This window comes from Molothrus ater, chromosome 1 (assembly GCF_012460135.2).
Source record: "Molothrus ater isolate BHLD 08-10-18 breed brown headed cowbird chromosome 1, BPBGC_Mater_1.1, whole genome shotgun sequence".
Lineage (NCBI taxonomy): Eukaryota > Metazoa > Chordata > Aves > Passeriformes > Icteridae > Molothrus > Molothrus ater.
Genome location: NC_050478.2, coordinates 110978249 through 110996314, shown reverse-complemented (window position 1 = coordinate 110996314; position 18066 = coordinate 110978249). Strand labels below are relative to the sequence as shown.

General features: G+C 41.5%; 2 protein-coding genes across 6 annotated transcripts in view; one reads left to right on the top strand and one right to left on the bottom strand.

Annotated features, from left to right (window-relative positions):
• Positions 1-13534, top strand: part of LOC118684370 (ethanolaminephosphotransferase 1-like) — a 56859-nt gene extending 43325 nt beyond the window's left edge. The window contains 5 exon segments of the mRNA XM_036379188.2: positions 2665-2713; positions 4757-4937; positions 8511-8633; positions 8635-8694; positions 9799-13534. Coding sequence (XP_036235081.1) covers positions 2665-2713; positions 4757-4937; positions 8511-8633; positions 8635-8694; positions 9799-9864 — 479 coding nt within the window. The 3' untranslated portion in view covers positions 9865-13534.
• A 627-nt stretch (positions 13535-14161) lies between these two features.
• Positions 14162-18066, bottom strand: part of MAPRE2 (microtubule associated protein RP/EB family member 2) — a 71138-nt gene continuing 67233 nt past the window's right edge. For 3 of the 5 annotated variants that reach the window (XM_036379190.2, XM_036379191.2, XM_036379193.1), the window contains one exon: positions 14162-16307. In XM_036379190.2, the coding sequence (XP_036235083.1) occupies positions 16236-16307 (72 nt within the window). In that variant the 3' untranslated portion in view covers positions 14162-16235. Of the gene's footprint in view, positions 16308-16434; positions 16519-18066 lie in introns of all 5 variants that reach the window. The other 2 variants (XM_036379192.2, XM_036379189.2) reach the window with 1 other exon arrangement.

Genomic DNA, 18066 nt, shown 5'->3' with positions numbered 1-18066 from the left:
TAGGCCTGTGTTCTTACAGTTGGGTCTCAGATTTTAAATCAGCTGAAGAATGGGAAAATAGTAAAGAAGAAACTAAAAAATCCTGGAAGAGCAGTATACTACCTCTAAGAACACTGAAGGAGTTCTATTTTCCCATACGTGTTAAAACATCGAATGTGCTGAAATTGAATTTTAAAAATTATTTTAAAATAAAAGATGTACTTTTAGGACATTAAAAGCAACAACAACAACATCAAAAAAAAAAGCTCCATGATGATCACTTGGGCAGTGCCTGGGTGGCTGAGTGCCAGAGAGCCAGCAGTGGATTTGCTTTCCAGGCTGCACCTTTTGTTCCTCAGAGCAGCAGGGAATGGCAGCAATGCGGATGCAGCAGTTTAGCTCCTGGGCACAAAGGGATCCTTAATGCCAATTAAACAGGAGACTTAATGAGTACCAAAAGCAGCCCCCAAGCCAGGCCTCTTTAGCTAAAAAAAAAGATGGGAAGGAAACATGTTGTAGGAAATGATGGAATTCTGAAAATCCCATAAGAAACAGGGAACACTCTTTGCTTTCCCTGCTGCATGCTCAGCTCTCTCACTGTGCTAAAAGCAAAGCTGTGTAGAAATACAGGGGAGTAACTGGTGGAACTGCCCGGTTTAGAAAGTGGCTTTTTGCTTGCTGGGGGACTGTTTGTGGTCAGTGTGTTATTTCTAACTAAAATGGCACTTCATAAAAATAACAAATTGTTGGCAACCATTGCTCTTTGAATTCTATTTCTAGGTCTAGTCTCTATTTCTGTTCCTCTCGGTTGCTTTTCTCCTAACAAATCAAACTTCAGGATTGCAGCAGGAAATTTAGATTTAACCTCAAGAGTCAATGTTTTGTCTTATGTCTGCTCTAATGTGATACAGATGTTGCAACTGCTGTACGTAAGGCAAGATTTTATTGAACCAGCGCTCCCTGCCTAATAGAAAACACAGCTAACTGGAGTGCACATTAAACACAGATCACTCTGAAGGCACTAAGCCTGTGAATTCTAGAAATGTATTGACAAAATACTTGGGACATTACTTCAATTGCACATCCTTAGCTGTTTGATAGGGAGTTTCTGCCATGGAAAAGAAGCAGAGCTCTTAATTGTTTTAAGAAGCAAACCCAAAAGGTAAACATTAAAAAGAATGCAATACCTGAAATTATTTACAGGCTGGCTTTTCTTTTTTTTTCCAATTCTTTATTTCCCTCTCTTTAGTAGATAACCAGAAAGACAGGAGAGACAGATTATCTATTACATCCCTTTTTACTTCTTTTTTTTCCAGCAATCCTGATCTCCAATTTTCTTTCATGTTTTCCTTTTCTTGAGTTGCCACTGTGGCCAGGGCTTGCTAAACACTTGGACATGTCCTTAATGAGGACTGAAGGGTAAACACTCACATTTCTCAAGACACTACTATGTCACATTAGCCCCAGTACAAAATCATCTGAAATCATATCTTTCCTCTAATAATTTTTTCCCTCCATATTGCTAATAATGAGGTTTAAGTTTTCTACTTTTCTTTGCAGGCAGCACAGTGCTTCTTAAATGATGTATTTTTGGTCAAAACCAGAAAGTTTAACACATCAGAGTGCTTTTCCTGCCCATAATAAAATAGGAATTATGTATTAATTTAGTTCACCACACCCAAGTCTCATGCCCTACAATAAAAGAACCATGCAGAACTGTGCTACCCAGGGCAATCTCCAAGCAGCAAATTGACCAGGGAAAAGCTCTCAATACACAATAAGTGGGGGGAAAGTACAAACCAAAGAGCTCTACAGGGAATGACATCGATTAAAAAAGTCATCCATATTTTCACCTAGTTAGGACTGATTCACATAGTGGCTTTTTTGTTTAAATCTCAAGCTTCCACTTGTTGCTGAAAGTCTCCTTTGATTCTTGGGTGGACCAGTGTATTTTGGATGGGAGTGTTGGAGTACAGCTGGGTCTTCAGGCAGCTCAGGGGCTGCTGGCAGCTGGGTTGATAATACCAGCAGCAGTGCAGGGACACACAGCATTAGCAAAGGTGAAACCCTTGTGCTTTGTGGGTTAAAGCTGAGCTCCAGAAACACCACAGCTGTGTTAAAAAAGAAGTCAAAAATTCTCACTTGTTCAAATAATGGACATGCCATAAAAAAACATTAATTTCAGCTATTGTATTATCAAAACAGATCATTAATTGACCCTTTATATTTTGAACTATAAACTTATTTCCCCACTAATGTGAACAGCCCAGCTTGAAGTTTATTGTCTTTCTGTATTCCACTGGAAGGCTTTTGGTGTTAGACTCAGGTTTTCCTAGATAAATTGGAGCTCATGAAAAGTAGGGCTGTTCTGGGTCCAGCAGACAAACCTGTATGAAAAACAATTGATCCTATCAATTAGCTATATCAGAAATTTTTTTTTAAAATTCTGGTCTTGTCACTCATTACACAGGAAATTCTGTATCAGCAACTATTTCCAGCAGCTAGCTTTTGGGAAAAAAAGAGGACAGTTTTATTATTGCCTAAAGCCCCCAACCTTAGTTCATATCCTGTAATGAGTACAGGAATACCAAATCATTTTTAGAATAGTACACAAGGTCTGTTATCATATGAAAAACCACTGAGGTCATCAGTGTTGAATTACATATTAATGTTTTTCTCTTCCAGGCTTCAGTTTGTTTCTATCATTTCCACAAACACTATACAACATTCACAGGTAAGTTAATTAACATTAAATAAGTTCTATCACCTCCTGTTTAATTCTGTGTATTTAATGGTTTCCTCATTTACAAATAAATGTAATGCTTGAAGTAGACTAGCTTCTTTCATCCAGATGTTGTCCTGATAATGTAGCAAAGGTTTTGCTGGTGAGTTTTCAGAATCTGACTGGTTTCTTTTTCATGTTTACAACTCTCTCCTTTTCCTTTCACTTGCTGTTTACCAGGCAGCTCACAGTGGTCCTGCACAGTAAACTGATAAAGGCTCTGTAGTAAAAAACACTGCGTTTAATTTGCAATCAAATGTGATTTGTAACTTCTGCCTGTGCTGGGTGGAATGCTGTAGCTGACCATCCTGCACTCTATGAAGTACTTAATTGTCTTCCTGGTCCTTCTGTAAAACTCTCCTCTGTATGCAGTCTGCAGATAATTGCTATCAGATGTAAGCTAGGCAGGCGGCAAGCTGTGATTACATCTAAGAACTGGCTTGCTGCACCCAAGAATTTTATATTCAGTTAGTTCATATTCCAATGGCCTATTTTTATTAATGCTGCCTGCCTTCCCCTAGTATTTGCTAGCTCATTTCACTCATCTGTCACTTCAGGTCTCCCTGGTCCTAAGTGTCCTGGAGGAGGGACTGTCACTGCCTGTCTTCAGGAATTAGTGGAAACTAATATTAACATTTAAATTTTAGAGTTTCTATAAGACAAAGCCTCATCTCTCCTACACAGCCCTTTTTGTGTGGTGGCACTCAGTGCAGTTACCAGAGGCATGCACAGCCCCAGGTTTGGGACAGGAAGTGTGGAGAGTTGGGAGATGTGGGGCAGGAAAGGCTGAGGACCTGCAGAAAGGCTGGGCTGTGGGGCAGGGGCTGGGAACCAGCCATGCAAGGAAATCTTGTTTGGGAATGACTGAGGGGAGGAGGGAAGCACCTTGTGCATGTCAGCCCCTGGCAGGAGCAGCCTTTACCCCAATGAGCATTGAGGGTTTGGTTTCCTTCCTTTCCTCTCAGGACTTTTGTTTAATATTTTCCTTTTCAAGTCATCACTTGACATGGTTCCTCTCAAGCCTTCTGCTAGGCTTGTCATTTCTCTGAAGAGAAGAGCACAAAAGATTTTAAACTACCAGTCAAGTTTACTTGAATGATGCATGCACGAGCTCTTTGGTGATGAAGGATTTGAGTTTTCCAATCATCCCCTCTCTTTTTTCATCCTGATGCCTGTTCTCAGTTGTTATTTTAGGAGTAGGTGATTCCTTTTTGTCATGAGAAAGATATTTCTTGGATTTTTGTCTAGCTGTTTCTATAAATATATATGTTCAAAGATTTTAAACAGGACATTTCCCAGTACATTTCAAACACAGAATTGCTCTTCTGAACCAGCTGTATGAAGGAATGGTTTAGTGGTAGTGAACTTTTAGAGTTTCCATTTCCCAGCTGACAGAAAATGCAATAATTTACTATTTTAAAAAACAGCTTAAAATGCCCAAGAAAATACAATGTATCATTAATTTTTTCTGTGTTCTAATTAGCCAAAAAGCCTCCCTTTTAGGCTATATTTGGGCTAAAGTACCTAAATCCTAAAGTACAGGATCCTCAAGCAGCATGACCTACAGACTTAAACAATGCAATACCTGCCAGCCATGTGCTTCACTCTGCTGCTGCTGAAAACGTGGGGTGTACTGAAACTTAAACAAGTTTATGTCTCATGTTAGAAGTTTCATCCTCTAAAACCACAGATTTTGAATTCACACACATCTGCATGCTTGAGAGTACTGCAGCTCACTTTGTGTGAGTTTACTGGTCCTTTGCCAGACAATGGTGAGCAAGCAAAGTTGATCAAGAGCTATGTGAATAAATCAGTATATTTTAACCCCAGAAATAAATATACTACAATTTCTTGTAAAATGTCTGGTATCTAGCACATTTGCACTGGTTGCAAGAGGAATTCTTGGGCTGAGTTTGGTCTAGAGTTGGAGGTTACTGTGTAGAAATAGAATGGATAAAATGACTTTCTCTACAAAATTATTGTATTTATTTCCAGAGCACATTTAAAGAAAACACTGAAGAATGATTCTCTGTATGAAGGACTGCTACCTCTTGTGTCACCTCTGTTGCTGTTCATTCTTCTTACAGTCTGGGTGGTTTTATCTCCAAGCAACATATTAGCAAAGCAACCCAGACTGTTTTTATGGATGGTTGGGGTTACTTTCTCAAATGTTATTGTAAGTATATTTGAGGTGGTGGTATTGTTTAGAGATAGCTTTCTATTTTTCTGTGAATAAGCAGAAGGGAGCAGAAAATGTAGCTAAAAGCAGCAGTGCCACACAGCTCTTCTACCTCAGTGTTACACTATGTCTCATAAAAATACACCACAACACGTGTCTGGAGTGGGGACACTTACAGTACTGAGATACCTCCTCAGCCACAGTGGAACACTTCTGTGAGGGTTCTGGTTTGTTTTCTGAGGGTTTATGAAAACCCTAGGGATGCCTTACTTCCAGAAATATAACAGATACTCCCCAGCATACAGGCAGAACAGGGGATTTATCAAAGTAAAAGAAAAGTCAGCACTGGCACAGATTTACTAGCCAGAGTGGAGGACTTGTAGCTTTCCCCTGCTCTTGTGTCCATTACAATGGTCCATGCATTCCTGTATCCTGCAGTTCAGCTGGTCCTACATTTTCCCATCACCATTCAGAAAAAGGCTGTACCAGTGACAGAATGTTTTAGGGAAAGATGTGGAGAGCTGTAGGGGCCTGTGATGGCTCTCTGCTCATGGATTAGTTTCTCCTGTACCACGTCATGGTGACCAGTTTCCCCCCTTTCATTCCCAAGGGACAACACAAACCTCTGTGCAGTTCTAGCAGGGGCAGCCAGGCAGTGGTGGGTGCTGAGCCCTGCAGGTAACCCAGGGCTTTCTTCTCTGGGGGAAGCCAGGAGAGCAGGCAAGCAGAAAGGTGTTCTTGCATTTAAGCAAAAATACCCTAGAGGATAGTGAGTAGTGTCATCTTAGGAAAATAGACTCCAACTCCATCTAAAATCTTGCCATTGAGCAATGCTAGATCCAGTTTAAAAAGTGGAAGGCTAGAAGTGTGTTGCACTATGAGACACGTCTTCAAAAATGTGAGGTTTTAAAAGAGAAAGTATAGCCCCTTTAGAAATATGAATTCAGGAATGGGAAAAAAAAGTTATAATTGTGATGTTTGTTAGATATATCCTATAAATGTACATTTCTGAGGGTCACAAATCAAATAGTTCCATCTTAAGGACTTAATCTCACAAAATGACTTGATTTTCAGATGTGTTTTGTTGTATGCATTATTCATTACCTAATCTACCCCTTTTTCTTAAGAGAATAGTGGGGATTCCAAAATGAGAAATACAATTGCTTCATGCCAGCAGGGAAAATGCTTTCAGAGTTTGGCAGATGGCACATTCTGCACATACATCTTAACCAACCAAGAGTGATTGTGGCAGGATGCTTGCAGAAGAAAATTAGTAAGACAAACCAGAGGTTTCTTTACAGGCTGCAGTTTATCAGTGACTGAGTGCAATATGTATTCTTCAGGCTTTGTTTTTTATTTTCCCAAAGCATATATTGCAGTGTTGGAGGCTCATGTGAATTAAAAATGTACACATATTAGCTGAACATTTTAACATTTTAAAAGCAAGCATTAAAAATGTATGGGTGTTAGTTGGAATTTGTAACATTCTAGAGTTGAAAATCAAGCCTGCATTTCCTTTCACCTCTTCTGGTTCCTTAGACATGTTCCCTCCAGCATCAGAGGAAGGCTTGTCATGGCAATACTTTTCTTCTCATGATAGCCTGACACATTGGGTTTCCATTACCTGTTCTGCAGACCACAAACTGCAGAGCATGGCTCTCTAGCTGCCATCCCAGTTCCAGTATCTGGAACTTCTCATGCCTTTGACCATGTATTTGGTCACCCAAATGTGTAAGTTTAACAATGGTTTAAAACAATGTGAAATGCAACCTATGGTCAGGTTCAGTTATGTAGGCAGAAAAATTACAGCTTATAGATTGCTTTAGCAATTTATGTTACCCTCTGGAATGATTCCCAAAGGACTCATAAAATCAGTGTTATTTAAAAAAAATCACAATCAATACTGAGAATATAAGTGAAAATATTAACATTAGGTACAAAGGCCTACTTCTTCCACTATTCAAAGTTAATTATTTTTTCATGGTTTATTTTTGCATTCTTCAGTTTCCACAGCACAGGCAGTAAAGCCAGTATTTCTTTCCTATGGTCAGACTCCTACTGCTGCTGTCATAAGATTTCAGGCACTGCACAGGGAATGAGTTTTTCATTCTTCTGCTGTTTTCAGGGTACATAAAAACTATTTTTAACCACATTTCAATTTTGAGTGAAACTTAAATCAATAAAATATTTCAGATGTGCCTGAATTCCTTTACTTTTTTGTAATGGGCATGATATATATGAGACACATTTCTTAAGGAGCCTAAGCCAGACAAAACACTTTGGTGTGCTTAATTGCTTTTAAAATACTGAATTTCAAGTGAATTAGTCTCATTATGTTTCCAGAACTCAGTAGAATTAAGCTAATTGTCTTTAGTTAAACCATGCACCACATATTCATTTTTTCCATCATTCTGAGTAGGATCCCTTTCTCTGGGCCCCCAGCTGCATCTCCAGGGAGCCCACTGCCATGATTGAGCCAAGAAATTGGTGTTTTAGTACATAAAGGAGTGCTAGAAAAGAGAAACAGGATGTGAAAATGTCGTATATTGTCTTCCCTCCCTTCTATACAATGAACCAGAAGATATTTCTGTCAGGCTTCATGATTAAAATACCAGCACACTCTCCCAGTGATTAATTAGGTGGTGGCACATTTGAGTTGAGATCACAACTTTCTGAGCCCCTGTGAAAACATAAGGTGGCAAACAAATTCCCCTTTTGTGAAGATGTGCTTCCGCTTATCAAGTGTATCAGAACACTGTCTCTAGGAAAGGGTGTATGTTGGGGTACCAGTTGTTGGTTTCTCTGGGTCTGGATTGAAGGCACTTGAGATGGTAGTTCATGTTTGGACTCAGGTGTTTATTATTTCTTATCAGTAAAACACTCTCACTACTGTGAGTTTGACAGCTTTTCATTAGAAGGCACAAAATGGCTCACAATCTCTTGTTACAAGGTATTTTAAGACTAAACTATCCAATTAAGAACTGACGCCTAGATTATTTTTCCTTTTAACCTAATAACTGATCCCACAGAGCCTGCAATGCAGACTTTTCTGCCCAATTACAAAATGCCACCCAAACCCAAGAAGAAGAAGGAAGAAGAAGCATGAAGAAGAAACCCAGGATGACACCCTGTGCCCTCCATCTTGCTTCCATCCACAGCAGACTAAAAATCCCAAAATCTACATTTCTCACCAAGTGATACACCTACACTACTCTCTATAATCTATTTCACACTTTTGTGGATTCTAGTCTATCTTGAAGTCTAGGAAACTTTCTTTATGAATGAGGGTCAAAGTCAGTGCTCCCATGTGGGTCAGGGCACCTCAGAGCAGAGACAGAAATATTGTGGTTTCCACAGGTATATTTTAAACTGTAATAATGTCCTTCAGGACTCAGTGAGGCACAAAGGTGCGTGCCTACAGCAGCCTTCTCACCAGAAACCAGCCCCATGTTGAACTGCAGCCTTGTTTCCCTCTCACCCAAAGCAACCCATGGAGAAAATGGAAATACTTTTCCTTAGACCTTCGGGGCTGGCCCAGCACTTCTCACCTGGCCCCTTTTGCTCCGGCAGTGCAAGGTGATCATCTGCCAGATGAGCAGCACGCGCCCGGAGCTGTTCCACTGGTTCCTGTTCCCGCTGGCGCTGGTGGTGTACGCGGCCATCTTGGGGCTGCTGGGCCCCATGGAGGAAGCTGGTTCTCGCCATGTTCACCACCCTGGTCACGGCTGCCCACGTGCACTACGGCGTCTGCGTGGTGAGCAGAGGGGTCTGGAAACAGTTTCTGGTTGGGGCATTGTCTGGGAGTCTGGATGTTTACACTGGGGTTTTTTTTAGTCCTTTGCATTGTGTTATTTAGTCTAAAGTTAAAAAAAACCAAACCATTTTGTTGCAGGAGGCAATGCCTTTTTGCATGGGCAGCAACTTCAGTGACTTGAATTATTCCAATGTAGCCAACTGGTTTCGGCTTTAGGCCCATCAGAATTAGAATATTTATAGACTGGTTTTACGTAGCCGTCGACCCATGAGGCATGAATGCATCCACCTCTCTTTCTTTTGCCTTTCTTCTTCCTAAGGTCACTTGATTGAAAAATAGGAAGGTAAAATGCAAAGTGACATAAATAGAAATAATAAAATAAGGTCAACTTTGCTTTGAATCTGCAGGCAAAATAGCTGTCCCAATTTTCTTGGCCCTCTGCTAGCATCTCTCAAGCTGGTGACATGAATAGTTTTCCAGTTCATTCAATCTTACCAACACATTTTTGTGTCTGCTACATCTCAGTCTTGTCACTGTCATCTGAACTACTGCTTAAATTTTTACTTTGTTGAGGCCCACTTTTCTAAATTGTGAAATGATCCTTTAGCAACTGTTTTAAGGGCTTGAGCTTTTAGATAAAACATCTTGCATGGTAAAGGTCTCATTTCAGAGGGAGCTGGTCAGTGTTCTTTTATTTAAGCCACAGCAATGGGATATAAGGATTTTTCTTTGAAAGCAGCCATTTGTCAGCAGACATTGGTGGCATAGTAGAGTCTACCTGAGCATTGACATGGGCCTGTTGGTGGGGGTCAGAATGGAAATACCTGGTCAAAATTCACAATTGACAGAGGGGTCCAGCTCCATCACAGCTTATGTCATCTGTGAATCCAGTCTGTAGCCATTTAACTTCCCAGCAGTGTGTTGCAAGAGGAATGTAAGGAAAACAGCTCTCTTGTTTGAATACTTACAGGTCCCCGTGTACTCAGAGATCCCCAACTATGTGAGGACTGCGGTTAGGTCCCACCACTCTTACTGGGAGAGGAGAGGCAGTGAATTGTGAAGCAGATACAAAGCAGGTTACTAATCTCTGTGATTTCTCTTTAGGGTCGGCAGCTGAGCGAGCACTTGAACATTTACATCTTCTCCCTGAAGAAACGTGTCCAAGAGTGAACACCTGCACTACGATCAGACTGGAACACTTGACATGGAGATTTGCAGCTCTTCTGATGTGATAAATAGTTGGAATGTATCTGATTAAAATAACCAAAGAATAGAATAGTACAGATATCTGAACCACTGCAACAATGAGCTATGCAGCCAGATGCCTCATCTCAGAGGAAGATGCCTGTCCAGCAGAGAACTTTACCAAGTTGTTCTGTTGATATTTATTCTTTTTACCAAGCCATGTTACTTGCCTCTCTTTTGTCTTCCTCTGCCTTACCACTGTGTCCAAAGTCCTGGATCAATGCATGCTGGGCTACACAAGATCCTTGGTGGTTTATAACCTGCACTGGTTTAACCCAGCCTAGTCACCAGTGGGACCCCAGCAATGCAAACCCTCCCTGCGCATCCTTCCCACTCACACATCTGTGCCTGCTTCATTTGCTGTATTTAATTTTCTCACAGCTCTCTTCTTTCACACAACCTCCTGAAAGGCTTATGCACATTTAGTCTTTTCCTCACCTCATTTGAATGTGTGAAGACAAGAGAATGAGCTCAGAAAGCTACGGGTACAGTAAAGTGCTTTTGAAACATACAGTTTTTTCCCCATTCTCAGCATTGAGTCTCAGCTGACCTGTCAGAAATGTAGGCTTAACACAGCAGCAGCTGGCCCTTCTATTTATTTTCTAGGCAGTAACAAGCACATTGTTTATATTTCAGTAGCAACAAACAATATAGCCTACAAAGGTAAACAGCTGAAAATAAATTTGGCCAGCGAACCTTCGAAGATTTGCATATTTCTCTTCAAAGCTAGTTTCAGTCCAACATCATCTACCAGTGCAAAATGCTAAACAAGTCATTATTTGCCTGTGTGCTTGAAGCAAATTCTTGTGGTTTTGGAAAATGCCATAGGAAAAAGAAACAAGAATTATTTTTTTTTAAAACATAACATGTTTGCATGCAGATGTAAACTGCTCCCTTTATCTATAATACACGTGGGTTTTCTGTGTGCCTTGGAGAGGGAGTAAGAATTTGAGTTTCATGTCTTTTCAGAAGCTGCCCTAGCCAGAGGGCTTTTGTGGCCTTGAAGCACTAATTAAACAATCTGTCCACTTCCCCAAGGTAAGCACAGAGGGATGTGATTGACAGCCTGGCACATTTATTAACTATTTAACCATCTCACTTGCCAGAAGCCAGGTGGAAGTGCAGTTTTTGAGCTGCTGAGCTGAGTCTTCATCGTTTTCAGTTCTTAGACTGTTTCTGTGGGTTTATCACTAGCCTGATCATTTTTGCCCCCCAGTTAACTTACCCTTACATCAGTAGCTCCTATTGATATTTTCAGCTGAGCCACTGGCAAGTTGTATGAGCAGCTTCAGCTTAAGCTGGTACTGCCTGTTACAGCAGTTGCCCTATGACAACACCAGCAGGGCTGATTTCCCCAGGCAGCCCTTAGCAGAGGCACCAGGGGACAAGCCTGCACATCAGCTTCCCCTGTTCACAAAGCAGAAATATTGGAAAGTCCCTTCAGGTTTGAAAGAATCCATGTTCCATCTACCAAACAAGCACACTGAGAGTCCCACCCCCCAAACAAACATCAGGTGAGTCACAGTTCAAGCAGCTCCAGGTGTGAGTCAGGCAGAGGGGACAGGTCATGCTGTAATGCAGAGTCAGAGGTTTTGCCAAGAGCCAGGCAGGGAAGGGAGGATGCCCTTTGGCACTGCTGTGGTTCTGCACAGGAGGCATCTCCCAGGCTTCCTCCCACCGGTGTGGCAGCCATGCCTTTACCCTGTGTGATGCCCAGAGAACATGGAGTGTCCACAGAGGTGTTCCCAACTGCCCAAGGACTCCCCTGGAGTAAGTCTGAAGTCTCTTTATTTGATGAGGTTTACCAAAAAAGGTAGTTCTGACTGTATTTGGGGGGGAGTGACGAGTTTGGTGTTGCTGCATGCACCCAGCAGTCTCAACATTTGATGAAGTTAAATACTACATCCATACCTGATACACTGCCACAAAAGTCTCACCTGCTTTTTAAGGGCACTTTGTGTTTCACCTTTCCATCACAAGCATTGAGGAAACTCTGGTGAGAAAATGATTGGGAAACAATAAACAAAAATAGCTCCAAATTGAATGTGGTCATAAGGAGAAACTCTGTGGACAGGCTTCCTTTTTCCATCTGTCTTGCACTTATTTAGGAAACAGCTGGAAATAAGGGTCACAGAAGCAGTGCAATCTGATGCAATGGAATGGAGTATTTAGAAATATTTATTAAATGAAATTATAAAACTTGAACTACCACAACCTGCACTTGTACGTTACTAAAGAGAAATTGAGTATCACTTTTAAAGGGCAATAATCTCCAGCCAGCTTTTTCACCTTCTACATGAAAACATGGCAAATAACTTTCTTTTTCCTCTTTAAAGCAATTTGTCACTACAATCTGTATAAAGACAAGTATAAAAAGAGATAATGTATTGCACAGTGTGTCTATTGAATTGTTAGCTGTCATAGATGACAACTGGTTCAATGAAAAGGAAGAAAAATGCCTTTGCTCATAGGGCTGTATGGTCACAGATTTATTTTGCAAAGTCATGTATGTAGATGACCTATCAGTCTGACAATACATTTTTTTGGTCACATTATGGCAGAAAGTTTTCAACTATCTGAATTGGAAAATATATCATTTTTTTATGCTTTAGAGCATTTGCACTAACCCAAGGACATGCCTTCCTCCTGTTCTTATGAAAAGCAGCTAAACAAGAGCTGCTCTTGCAGGTTTGAACGCCTGGGTTGGAAACTGGCTCCTCTGGTCTCTGCTTCGTCCTCCCCTCCTTTGTCAGAGGCCCAGGGATACCTGGAGCAGCGGGGTGCAGGCTGGTGGCTCACAATGGGGTCACTTCAACACAGAGGAAAAGGGTCCTGATCCAAGGCTCAGAACTCCTGCCCCAGAGCAGCAACTACTGCAGCTACAAAAGACCAGAGCTGTGAGAACTACAGTGAATTTTGCCCCTTCTCTCCCAACAAAACCTCATACTTTAATCTAAAATCTAGGTGGCTTTTAGGTACTGCATTGAAGATTCATCCCTAAATACCTGGCCACTGCAAGGAAGCCCACTGGGAGCTTGGGTACCTTTCTGTAGTGCTCTCTTTGCCTCCTGGCTGCTTGCCAGTTTTGCTTTGGACTGATACCCAAGGGAGTTAGCACTCCAAAATCTGAAAGCATTTACCATAAAGAAAAATGTGCTGTTTACATGCACATACATACATACATGGATTTTCTGTTTTGATTTATAAAAGAGAATACAGTTGCTGAGCTCTTGGGGAAACAGATGCTATCCACACACGCAGCGTAAGTGGACTTCTGGGTTTTTAAAGCAGCTGCCTTTTTCTTCCTGCTCCCATATGCAGCCCCTGATGAATCAAAAATATGCATTTAATCCAGAAAATTATTCTTTTAGAATGTTCCGAATAGTCTCTAGAGCTAGACAGATTTTAACATATATTTTTTTATTAAATATGTAAAAAGATAAACGCAAGTCAAGTTATTCACATATTCAGACAAAAATCTACTCTATCATGCGACAGTTTGTGGATAATGTAAAATGACTGATACATCTGAATAAGACTTTTTTGTATCTATTATGCCATTACTTATCTATTTATAATTAACAATACATATGTTTACATTCCTTTCAGTTTACATTTAATATATAACCAAAGCTTTATGGTGTGCTATTTAGTAAAGGTAATTACAAATGCATATTAAAACCATAACAGAAGAATGGGTTACTCACAGGGGGTGGGGGGGAAGGACAACTCTTTCCCCTTTCTGAACACTGCTCTCCCCTCAGCACAGCCACATTTCTGGTGCCCCCAAAGAATTTCACTGCCCTGGCTCCCTACATCAGTCACTCCCCCCTTGATACAAGCAGTGAGAGGGCTATGGTCCTCAGATCAGAAACAGGATGCAAGGAATTTTCAGGAAACGAAGTTCAGCTTTTTTTAATATTTTTTTCATATGTGCTTCAAAAGAGAGAAAAGAAGAGAGGCACAACAGCCTGGCTATGAACTGTCTGGGGAGCTCAGCAACCCCAACCAATTGAACCTTCAGAAAACTGTTTTCCCTTGAAGTGCTCTCCATGCACCTGCTTGAGTATTGGCAGAAAGATGAACTCCAGTAGCAGACACATGCTGATGAAATTAAGTTTATAGCCTGATCCCAAACTCCTTGCCCCATTCAGAGATCCCATAAAGGTTAAAGGACATTCTGGAGTCTGGAAAAAAAATTAGTAACTGCTCTTCAACAGTATTATGAAGAACTACTGTTTATTACAATGACAATTGTAATAAGTACATATGTTCTAATAAACACAAATACAACAAAAATGACAATTCCCCCATTTGTGGTGATTCTTGGAAATAATTATTTTGGAAAAAAACACGATTTTATAAACCAGACCTTCTTTATAACCAATTGAGAAGGGAGAGGAAAGCGCTGGCCTGCAGGTTGCAGTAGTTTGATTTCATCACTGGGTAGGATGTGAGGTCAATACTGGGTGCAGGGCTGGGAAAACTTCAGCCTGCAGGGTCCAGAAACTATTCTGCTGTGCAAGGGGAGGATCAAGGAACAGGAAATACCTGTTCTGGTGCTCAAAAGCATTTTATATATTGTTGGTGGTGCAACACAACAGCAGGGTTCTCACATTTAACTAAGAGCCACTTAGCTGCAGAAGATTGATTAGGAATGGAAAACTGCATGTGCATGTGTGTGTGCCTGGGGGCTGATGTGTTGGAAACCTTTCTGTGGAAGTATAGCTGGGGACCTAATGCTTTAGAAGCCTACAAACACCTAAAATGATTTAGCTGTCCAATAGGCTGTGGAGTTTTTCAGTGAATGCCAATTGGGATGGGACTTCCACGTACCTGCTAAATCAGCACAGCAAACCAGAACTCAGAAAATGAAGTGAGAGACCAAGAATACCAGGCATTAAATAACTAGAGAGACTACAATGTGCAGTGCTAGGAGAAGAACAAGGAATGCTTTTTATACTTCAATATACCTCTCCTTATAATACCATCATTTAGAACAGGGCCATGGGACCACACTGGAAGGGAATGCTCCCACTGCAGACATCTCCAGTGCACACATGGTTCTGCACCACACTGGCCTTAAAGGAGAAGGTCAGCCAAGAGCAGAACCAGCTCTGTGCCCTCAGTCAGATGGTCTCCTTCTAATGTGTGCCCTGTCTCCAGGAGGACTCCTCACTGCTTCTCCATGCTTTAGAAGCAGCCTTAAACTTGTGAAGTGTCCACCATCCACTTATAGGGGAGTTTGGGGTATGGTTTGGGGCCAGTGCTGTCGCTGCTTCCCCCCATACTTTGCACTAGTGACCAAATTTCTGTCTTCTAGACTTGTATGGCTGGGGAAGTGGAAGGGGGAAGGAAAGTGGAAAGAAATGCGTGGCCTACTTTCTCCTTTTCTGAGAAGCGGGAAGCCAAGGATGATGGTACAGACTGTGTCCTGCAGCCACACTTGTGTCAAGGAGATTTCTCTCCTCCCTCAGCACTGAGCTCTGCGGAGGTAGAGCTGCGGCTGGAGACTGAGACTGGATTCCTCAGAAAGGAAGAAAAGCTGGGAAATGTCTATTGACTAGTTAGGAAACTGGGAGGGTTTTCAAAAAGCTTAAGTGGATGTCTCTTCCTCCAGAAATCAGCCAAAAAACATACCATGCAGCTTTCTAACAAGCTTCCTAACACAGGGGTTTAAATCTCCCAGTGAAACAAATGCTCTGCCTTCCATTTGTGAAGGCAGGAAAGGAATAAATGTGAGCAACACAAGCGTTTTCCTCCACAAAACAACCTCATCGTTATGACTTGAGTATGATATCCACTGTATCCCTTTATTTCAACTGTTTGGCCAAATCGATGCCCCAAGGCAGATGTACTAGAAAATGCAAAAGCACCACAAAGTGAGAGACACAGCTAGTGGTACAGAACTCCTTGCCACACAAAATGCCAATATAAATATGTTAGAACAAGTTACAAGTGTATCATACTTAAGACGAAAAAGAAAAAAAAATAAATATATATATTTTTAAAGAGCAGAACAAATCTCAAGCAGCCAAGTGGTGACGTTGCAGTGATGTACAGTAGGTGATGTAGCCCTACAACCTCTTGGGAAGATACACTGAAAGAAGACGCCTGCAAATGCATCTTGGCAAAGTATTGGTACAGAATGCAGTGGTTGGCTGGCACTCACTATGGTACATAAATGTTAATGGCAGACTGGGAGTGAACTGATTTCAAGTTTGAGGCCGCACATGTTCCATTCTCCAGAAGAAAGTTCTCACACAAAACGAAAATTGTCAGAGATGCTGCATGAGTCAGTACTCATCCTGCTGCTGGGGCTGTTCATGGACTTGCTCTTCACCTTCATGCTCATCTGTGTGGCTCTCCTGTAGGGAGAAAAAGATCCCAAAACACTCTTCAGCAGAAAGCATTCCTCATGTAATCTTGCCCCGTGGTGCTCACTGTAGCATAAAACTTAATTTTCATGCAAGGAAGTACAAAATGAGCTGTTACCTGAGCAAAGCAGCATCTCATAAAATTATATTGAAATGTACTTTCTTTACTTCTAATTGAGGCATATGCAGTACTGGTAATTCCCTAGAAGAAAAGTCAGCTTTCAACATTGCTATCTGTTATCTGTTCTGGTGAGTGAACGAACACTTTGAACAGTTAGACAGTGATATGCCAACATTTAGATCCTGTACCACAGCATCCTTATATCTGCCCATTTTCAGCTTGTCCAAGGTTTTCTGAACCTGTCTGCTGTAGTTTTCACACAATCTTCTCTCAAGGTTTAGATCACTAATTGGACAAGACACTTTTACTATCACCTGCTTGAAAAATTCAACACAGCCTCTTTTTTGAGGTCAGGCATATTACTTTCCCAAAAGTTTTACGTTTCCCATGCCAACTCCCATAGACTTGCAAACACATTTTCTTGGGGAGGCTGAGGGGAAGAGCCCCATATTCACTGACTTATAGAGCTACTGTAAAAAGCACTAATTACTAAGTAATCACTTCCCATTGTTTTTATTCTCAGTATTATCCAAAACTGTCTCTCTAAATATACATTCCCACTGGAAGATGAATCCCTGACACAAGGAAAGGCTGTATCCTCGCTGCAGGTGACACCAGTTATGAACAACTTTCAAATTACAGGCAACAGGCCTAGTATCCTGAGTTGACCTCAATGTTATCTGAGCTCAAAAAGTCTGGCTGACTTTTAGAGCATCCCTTCTGGACTGCCATTAAGCACAGCTGCATTTACAGCTTTCCTCTCAAGTGCTTTCCATCTTTCCACAGCACGGTTCACTGAAGAGATCCTTCTTGTGTATGCTCTGCCCTGCATTAGTACTGCTCTGCCCTAGGCAGTTCCAAAGGAAAACACTTTTCCAGCACACTGAGCTGCCATTCAAAATCCAGCATCCCCAGTGGGCTACTTCTGCAGAACTTGCCTGGCTCTCTAACTTTTGTTAGAAGCAAGCGGCTTGAACAACAAACTTTAACAAATTGCTACTGCTAAATTTTCAAATTTGAGGCAAAATCAAAATAAAAGGAAGGCCATAATTTTAGTTTCTCCACAATAGTCAGAGCAGCTTATGAAACAAATGAATTCCCTTCTGGCAGTAAAATACTTATCTAAGGGCAAAAGTAGAATAAGGTTCCTAACATTTGGAACAGCCCAATTTCAAATGAAAGCAAGTTTTCTATCACTCAGGTGCCATTCTCAGATAGGAGTCACGCATCAGTCAGGGCAGCTGAAGTTAAGCACGTTTTGGCCCCTTGGGGGAAATGATGCCCTTATTACATACAGTAGGTACATCATGTCAAAAGAGTTTTGTGAGCAAGTACCCAAAAACTGCAGCTCCTGTGATGGGCTGCAAGGGTGCAGGATGTGCAGAGAACAGGAGGTTCACAGGGAGGAGCTGACAGCTGGGAGAACGTGACCCTGCCCTGCAGGGTGAGAAAACTGAAGCTTCTTTAGCCGCAGTGAGTGATGCTGCCTTAACCCCATCTGTCCTGACCCTCCTTCTGTGCTGAGGTGACCTGCTCTGGAATGCACATGTTCCATAGGCCCTGGGAGTGATGAGATGCACTGTTAGAAAGCCCACTTGTGCAGACTTTATGGGTTATGTACGTGCTTTC